Raw genomic sequence first — 8,606 nt, forward strand, 5'->3', positions numbered from 1 at the left:
TGCAATGAAATTTGGTACGTAGACAGCTAGAATAACATACAGGCAACTTTTTATCCTGATATTCCTACAGCTGCAGCTGGTCCTTTATAAATTTGAAAAAAAAAATTAAAAGCGGAAAACGCATTTATAGAGGTCTTACTTCTCCCGATGTTCATGGGCGGTAAATATCGCTTACCACCAGACGAATCACCAGGTCGGTTACCCGCTCTATTATAACAAAATCTTGCCTATTATCAGTATTATGTTATATGTGCTATTACCTACCCACAGCAAAGCATAAGAAGTTTTTTAAATTAAAAAAACTTTGAAATACAACTTTGAAATATTGATACTCAAAAATTATGGATCTAAAATATATACATGTAGTCACAATGTTTACATAAGAGAACATTCTGCATTAAAAAAAATTAACAAAGCATCAAATTGTAAATTTTTTTGTTTTTTTTCCTTTATGGCAATAAGTTTTAACTATTTGAATTGTAAAATTGTTTGTGCTTCTTATTTTAGGGTATTGCCATTTCTAATATTTTACGAGCCTTTGACAATTGTCAAATGTCAATTGTGATACTTCATATCGCATTCAATATGGCGCGACTCGCGAGCCTGATCAAATTGGAACTTAGTTGAAATAACTGAAAATAAGACCGTGTTTTTGTCTGTTTTGTAAATCCTTTTCAATTATCAATCGAAGTACAATACGTTTATAACGAGAAGTTTTTTTATAGTGCTTCTCTGAAAGTATAAATAAGACTGACAGTGTCTATAATATTCGTACGATACAATAATAAATATACGTATTTACAAAAATGTTCTGTAGTAACACATGATTCGCTACGTTTGTCCACTACTCGAAACGCTATAAGATTTGCCTTCGTAAACCGCGATAGTTGTGATAGTTATGAATCACAAGGTTAGAGGTTACTGGGATGCCTAATTAAGTTGATTCGTGTTTGATAACTGGCCTGGGGCGTTGACTTCTCTGATAGGAATCCGATTGTGAGTAATCGATGCGATGATTGAAAGTGTATCACGCCGTGCCTTCAGTAGTTCTAGTGGGACTTACAACGTGCGAGCCTCGGAACTTGCCAGGGAACGAAAGCTTAATATTTTCAATGTCACTGTACTGTTTTTGGATGACACCCAGCAATCGTTTCAAATCGAGGTAGGCAAAAAACATCTCGATATTTAAATTTTATAATCTTAATCTTAATATTTTAGTAAGGTATGTAATACTAGAGATGGTAATATGTGTGTATCTACAATACACTTAATTTTTTAGAAAAAAGCAAAGGGCAGTGTTCTACTTGAATTAGTTTTTCAACATCTGGAGTTGGTTGAGAAGGATTATTTTGGTCTGCAGTTCACTGAAAATGGATCTCCGCCAAGTGCAACAAATACAGAAATAACGGTAATCATTTCAACACTCAATTTTCAAAAATTATTTACATTTACACAAGGTTATTGCTTCATGTATATGTTTACTAATAATACAAAGTGGTAGAGTTTGTTTTAACATGCTAATCTGAGGAAGTACTGGTCTGCGGTCAAAAATTGTTCTCCCTTGGATATTTACATGATTCCTAGATACTATGTGAGCATGATCTTGTTTACATATGTAACACAAGCATAACCAGAAAAATATTCATCCAATCTACAAATTATATAAATGTGATAATTAAAAATTAAAATTGCTCAATTAGATGCATGAATGAAATTAATAGAATTGGCATAAAAATGTGCATAAGGCATGACACATGACTCATATCACTTAATCTTTAGGTTGGGTCATGCTTAATACATTAACATTTTAAATTGTACTTTCAATGACTCATAAACTGATGTGACTTAATTTTTAAAGTCAATATCAAGGTAGTATTCAATGTGTAGTGGTGTTATAAACACTTGTGTGAGTGTACCTAGTGAGTTTCCAGTTAATCAGTTTTTGTTTTATCGTGGATGCATTATCAGTATAGTAAATTGTCAGGTAACATATTGATGATAATATATTGTGTTTATATTGTATTAAATCTCATATTTTTCTCTATTCTATTTATGTGCCTTTACAATTCTTCTATTTGTTTATATGTGTATTTGTTTAAAGGTAGCAAATCCCATAAGTAGGTATTTACTAATGAATTTAAGAAAGAAGACCTAGTGAATTTTACATTACTTTTTTAAACATGTCTATATGAAAAAGCAATAATGTCACCAATGAAGTATCACATTTGTTAATATAAATGCAATATATTCACTTTTCACAGAATTAACTTTGTCTAAATGAATAAATTAGCTATCATGTCATGCAAATGCAAAGGAACTTCAATTTTATAATTTCAATTTCATGCTTTCTCCTTTTTTATGTATGCCAGCATGCCTGAATTGTTAATTAATTAATTCTTATTCAGAAAGCAATAAAAAAATGTGAGCAATAATTGCAGAGTAAAAGTTATACTTTGGAATCTGGCTATAGAATAAATCATTGAATAAGAAAATAAAATAATAATTTTTAGCAATGAAACAAAACCATCTTCATATTGTGAGAACCAGATCACATTTTAATGAGACCGCATGGGGGGGCACCAGCTTTCAAATAAAAAATTATTAAAAATCAGTCAGTCACATAGTTAAAAATTCAGAGGTACAAAGCAAAAAAAAAAAAAAATACAGTGGAATCTCCTGCTTTTTTGAGTCAAAAAATGCAATGAGATTTCAAAGATTCAAAATTCATTGATGAGAACTTTTTTACATGTACTAGTAGTAGTTATAGTATAGTAGTTATAGTTATTTTTTACAAGTGTATAATTGTTTGGCATAATTTCTTACCTAAAATCATAAATTTAGGATAATTTAAATTACATATATAGCTCTGAAATCAATACACAAATTTGTCTTAATATTTATTGACACACTGCATAACTTTTATAGATTTCACTTGTAGTATTGTTTTAATAAGAATATTGTTACTGTGGTATGCATTGAACTATTCAATTGTCATTAAAGACAACAATTGCATTGTTTATTATTTTGTGTATTAGTATTATCTTGTTATTACAAGAGTTATATTAGTCAACTATTATGTCAGTTTATCCTTCCCTGTGTTGAGGAAATGTATCCATATGAAATTATTATTTTGATCATCTCCTCTAAATCTGCATATCAACATAGAGACTTCAACCACTGATTAAATGTTGACCAGAATAATTATTTTTATTTTATATAAATATTTTTACAGCGATGGCTTGATAGCAGCAAGTCAGTCAAGAAACAAGTAGGCGTAAATGCACAGTTTTGGCTTGCTGTAAGATTCTATCCACCAGAACCCTGCCGTCTTGCCGAAGAGTTCACTAGATATTTACTCTGTTTACAATTAAGGAAATTGCTATTAGATGGAAGGATGACAGCTCCGAGGAACACAGCTTTATTGCTTGCTTCATTCACTGTACAAGGTAAAGTTATATCATACTATGAGCATTATTCATACTAATATTATAAAGCTGAAAAGTTTGTTTGTTTGAACACACTAATCTCAGGAACTACCAGTCCGATATGTAAAATTCTTTGAGTGTTAGATAGCCTATTTAATGCGAAAGTCTATAGGCTATATATGTACCACAGGCGATGCTGGGGTGGACCGCTAGTACAGGATTAAATGAATGAATTAATAAAATAATATTATGTCTGTTTTTAACAAGAAAAATTATTGAAGCAAATTGCTTCATGGCTAATTTCAATTCATGGAGACCATTAGACTTATTCTATACTCTGTTAATTTGAAAATACAGGTATCAAAATAGAATTTAATGTTAGTTAAATGAAAACTAGTTTCAAATATTTTAAAAATCCTGGTGAAGAGCCTTACTTTTTTACTTCATATGCAGATCGTCATGGCCTCAATCTCTCGCAGCACTTTTATTAATATCAAAACATCTACCTTTTCAGCGGAACTAGGTGACTACAATTCAACAGAACATTCAACAACATACCTCTCTGAACTCTGTCTGTTGCCCAAACAAAGTTCTGAGGACGAGCGTCGTATCCGCGAATTGCACAAGTTGCACAAAGGCCAGGCGCCTGCTGACGCTGAGGCGAACTTTCTAGAACATGCTAAGAGATTAGATTGCTACGGCGTAGAATCCCATCCAGCTAAGGTATACCTTTACATTACATTATTTTATGTACTAATGTTTATAAGGATAATAGAATCAGATAGAAAGAAAGAAACAGAATCGTGCAGTTTCATGAAGAAAATTGTGGATACTATTAAAGTGAGTAAAAAAGGGTTTTTCAAAAATGTGTGAATGTATTAATTTTTATAAATAGTTTACATCTTTAAATAACAAATCAAAACATCCAAAATTTGTTTAATGCGCCGCGTTGCGCGATTTCTTTCGCGGACGAACGTACACGCAATAGCAAGTATGTAAAGATTCATTCAAATCCAGTGAGTAGTTTTTAAGTGAAAGAGTTACAAACCATCCCTATTTATAAACTTTCGCATTTATAATATTACTAGGATTGATAATCAATTTAATTTTTTTTTTTAATTAATATGTACTTTTGTCTAATTTAAGGACTACAATGGTAAAGACATACTGATTGGTGTAACATCAATTGGAATAGTCGTCTTTCAAAATAATATTCGAGTGAATACATTCTCTTGGAGTAAAATTGTCAAGATTTCCTTCAAGAAGAAACAGTTCTTCATTCAACTGAAAAGAGAACCAGTAAGTTTTAATTTTTGAACTAGAAATTTGTTTTTTTTTTTTATGTCACACTCGGCAATGAAGCAGGTGGGACGGCTGATGGTAAGCGCTACCACCGCCCATAAACATTTAGAGAGGCATAGGGTCCATTGCAGACCTTACGCCTCTACAAATGGATTGCCGACTAAAAATTGTGTGTGTTAGTGAATTATATACTTACACAAAATAATAAAATGTTTAAAATTATAAACTACATGCAAAGACTAATGGACAAAACACTTTCTACATGAAGATTTTCTTCTTTTCAGTCTGAATCCTATGACACGGTATTAGGTTTCAACATGCGTTCTGGTCGAGCGGCGAAGGCGTTATGGCGTTGCAGTGTTGAGAGACATGGTTTCTTCAGACTCAGGGCCCCACGACGTAGGCCCTTGTTAGGGGCACTAGGGGCCCTCGCTGGGGTTACCGCCCCAACTGTAGCTAGAACAGAAACTCAGGCTTTGGAAGATGCAAGGCGGTCTAGGTCGAGTAATAGGAGCTTTGTTAGGTAGGTTGTTTTTTGTGGTTATTAGAAATTTTTATCATCTTAGCTCAATATAAACATACTTTACAGATGTCATTAAAATAATTATACTAGTCACAAAAATAAAACGCCAATTATAAGGCACACCAATAACAGACAAATTGTGTGATAAAAATTGCAATTTTTTGTACAGAGATTAACGACTTAAATTAGCTTTTTTATAAGTACAAATTATTTTATAATATAAACTAGCGTTCCGACTCGGCTTCGTCCGTAGTTCATATATAGCCTGAAATATTTAAACTTAACACTGAAATTTTTTTTTCATAACAAACCAGTAGTTCTTGAGATTACCGCATTGAACCAAACAAACAAACTCTTCAACTTTTTAATATTGCTAATAATAAGATATAACTAATTGAGAATGATTCAAATGAATGACTTTCAGACGCAGCAGCTCCCGAACCCGCGACCGCTCCGCCGGCGCGTCACCGGCGTTGATGCTCAATTCTTCCGCCAGAGGCTCTCGAGTGACCGGCCACGGGGAGCCTCCGCCGAGACAGGCCTGGGGCGACGCTTTGCCTATAGAAAATGATGAGTAAGAATTTATTTATCTTGTATATGCCATACTGGATACAGTAGAAATAGTTAATGATTTATTAAATATAGTTAATATTATATATTAAATTTTCATATGTTCAAAATGAAATTACTAATTCAAAATCCTACTCTTTCATCATTTTTATTCTTTCTGTCAACTGTCATGGCTTTATATTATATTAGGTTTAATTTGGATCAAGCCAGGCGAATTCTAGTTTCACATATTGCTATTTTCTTATTGTATTGTGGTGTTCTATCATTTATAACAACTTACAGTTTATTCAGTTCGTGTTGCATGTACTAGAATATAATATAGAAAAAAATTAGGATCTTTATTGAAATGATTTTATCACAGCAGCGACGGCGGGTTCCTCGAGCGCGCCCTCCGCGTGCCGCTCTCGTACGTCGACGAGTCGGAGTCGGAGTCGCCGTCGCAGGAGGGCGAGCCGGAGGGCGCGGTGTGCGTGCGCCTGTCCGCCGGGCCCGACGGCCGCTTCGGCTTCAACGTGCGCGGCGGCGGCGCCGGGCTCGGCGGCGGCGCGCCCGTGCTCGTGTCGCGCGTCGCGCCGCGCACCCGCCCGCACCTGCAGGAGGGGGACCAGGTGAGCGGGACGGGGGGGGGAGTACCAGGATGTACTTATGGGAGAATGGAGGTTGAAATATTTTAGTAAAGTGACTGATAAATTATGATTTAAAAAATTTATAAATTGTAAGTTTGATATATATCAAACTAGCTTTTGCCCGCGGCTTCGCACGCGTTATATTCGGATTAGTTAGATAGATGTTATTATACATATAAATCACTCAATCCATTAAAAAAATCCCATGCAAATCCGTTGTGTAGTTTTAAAGATTTAAGCATACATAGGGACATAGGGATAGACAAAAGCGTCTTTGTTTTATACTATCTAGTGATGCAAGTTTATTGTTCCAGGTGATATCGATTAATGGAAAAGATGTCGATGAAATGACACACGAGCAAGTGGTTCAAATGATCAGAAACACTAAAGGCGTCCTCACTCTGTTGGTGAAACCAAACGGTATGTCACCTTTATTGTATTATTTAAACGTTTCCTTCTGGATGTGCTAAAATTTCAAGTGGTGGTACAAATTTTTCCGCTCTCGGCCATATGTCTGATCCCAAGATGTCTCCTTAGCAAAGTAAACTGCACTACCACAATTTTTTATATATACCCATATAAAATATTTTTCAGCGGTATACGAACCTGAAGAAACGGGTCCCGAAGAACCGGCTGTATGTTTTGTCCCGCTCGGTTCCGGCCAATTCGAGGGCGACGCACTAGAACAGTCGATGTTGTTACTAGGTAAATAAAACTGTTAATTTTATTAAGTACATATATAATATGTAATCATCTGAGTTTTATATGATTAATTCAATATTTTATTGTGTCAATATCCATTTATCTGTGTATTATTATTTTTCCATCTAATTTTTATAATTTTTCTAGGCGACGGGCTGGCTAGTGGCGCGGCTCTCAAACAGTATGAGACGTTACTAAGAAGGCTTCCAGAAGAATCTACCGCGGTCGCCAAACTGCCTATTAATGTTAATAAGAATAGATACAGGGATATTGCGCCTTGTAAGTTTATTCATATTTTTATTTATTTAGGTAGTCATTGTGTGCCAACCAGCACTTGGCCAGCGTGGTGGACTATGGCCTGAACCCTCATAGGAGGCCTGTGTCCCAGCAATGGGAACATGTACGGGCTGATGATGATGAACCTAGTTTTTAGTCACTCTTTTTACTTTAGTGTCTTTCATATTCGATTGGTCTCCGTTCGTACTTGATGTGTATATATTAATGATGTTTATACATTCTTACAGATGATTCAACTAGGGTAATTTTAAAGAATGGACCAACAGGGGATTATGTAAATGCATCGTATATCAATATGGAGATACCGAATTCAGATTTAGTACTTACGTACATAGCTACGCAAGGTAATTATATTTAAGTATTACTTTCTGATGGCCTTAAAAATTGTGTCTATCGACATCTTTGCAAGTGTTATTAATTATATTAATCAAAATTACAGGTCCGCTTGCTTCAACTGTTGGAGACTTTTGGCAAATGGTTTGGGAAAGCGAGAGCAGCCTCATAGTAATGCTGACGGTATTAGCTGAACGAGGTAGGGCCAAGTGCCACCAATATTGGCCCAAGGTTGGAACCACATCGCTCAAAACGAGCAATTCCCTAACCGTCCTTACTAATAGCGAACAGAATCTGGGGCATTATATACGCAGGGAAATGGTTTTGAAGGTAAGTTAATAATTAGAAAAAACTAAACTGAACTTAATTTGGTTTTATGTATTACTTTGTATGTTGTATTAACACAAACATTTAGCTTTCTTAAATTAATGCGAATTTATGACGTATTATTTAATTTTCAGGATAATGGTGGAGCGAGTCGTAATGTGACACAACTGCAATACATAGCGTGGCCGGATCACGGCGTTCCAGAAGATTCCACAGCTTTCATTAGCTTCACACGACTCTGCTCTCAATTGAGAAACCATCGAGCTGGTAAATATTTCCATTCATCATGTTATAATAAACACGAAAACCTCATGTAATGAAGCATTTCAACTAAAATGTTTATAACACTATTTTCCAGTTATACCAACGGTTGTAGAAGAGCTTGATGGAGAAGGTGAAGAAGAGAGAGTCCTCGAACCACCCATGATCGTGCACTGCTCAGCGGGAGTCGGCAGAACCGGCGCTCTCATACTGGCCGAGACCGCGCTAGAGCTGCTGGCG

The 8,606-nt window shown here is 35.1% G+C and overlaps 1 protein-coding gene across 1 annotated transcript in view; it reads left to right on the top strand.

Moving 5' to 3' along the window:
• Nucleotides 1-582: 582 nt before the first annotated feature.
• The window catches only part of LOC119830943 (tyrosine-protein phosphatase non-receptor type 4), a 12,519-nt gene continuing 4,495 nt past the window's right edge, over nt 583-8,606 (top strand). Inside the window, exons 1-15 of the mRNA XM_038354135.1 lie at nt 583-1,162; nt 1,280-1,408; nt 3,233-3,446; nt 3,940-4,148; nt 4,572-4,724; nt 5,012-5,250; nt 5,675-5,824; nt 6,182-6,428; nt 6,761-6,866; nt 7,041-7,151; nt 7,296-7,427; nt 7,673-7,789; nt 7,885-8,108; nt 8,240-8,372; nt 8,464-8,603. Coding sequence (XP_038210063.1) covers nt 1,013-1,162; nt 1,280-1,408; nt 3,233-3,446; nt 3,940-4,148; nt 4,572-4,724; nt 5,012-5,250; nt 5,675-5,824; nt 6,182-6,428; nt 6,761-6,866; nt 7,041-7,151; nt 7,296-7,427; nt 7,673-7,789; nt 7,885-8,108; nt 8,240-8,372; nt 8,464-8,603 — 2,454 coding nt within the window. The 5' untranslated portion in view covers nt 583-1,012. The remainder of the gene's footprint in view (nt 1,163-1,279; nt 1,409-3,232; nt 3,447-3,939; nt 4,149-4,571; nt 4,725-5,011; nt 5,251-5,674; nt 5,825-6,181; nt 6,429-6,760; nt 6,867-7,040; nt 7,152-7,295; nt 7,428-7,672; nt 7,790-7,884; nt 8,109-8,239; nt 8,373-8,463; nt 8,604-8,606) is intronic.

Source organism: Zerene cesonia, chromosome 12 (genome assembly GCF_012273895.1).
Source record: "Zerene cesonia ecotype Mississippi chromosome 12, Zerene_cesonia_1.1, whole genome shotgun sequence".
Lineage (NCBI taxonomy): Eukaryota > Metazoa > Arthropoda > Insecta > Lepidoptera > Pieridae > Zerene > Zerene cesonia.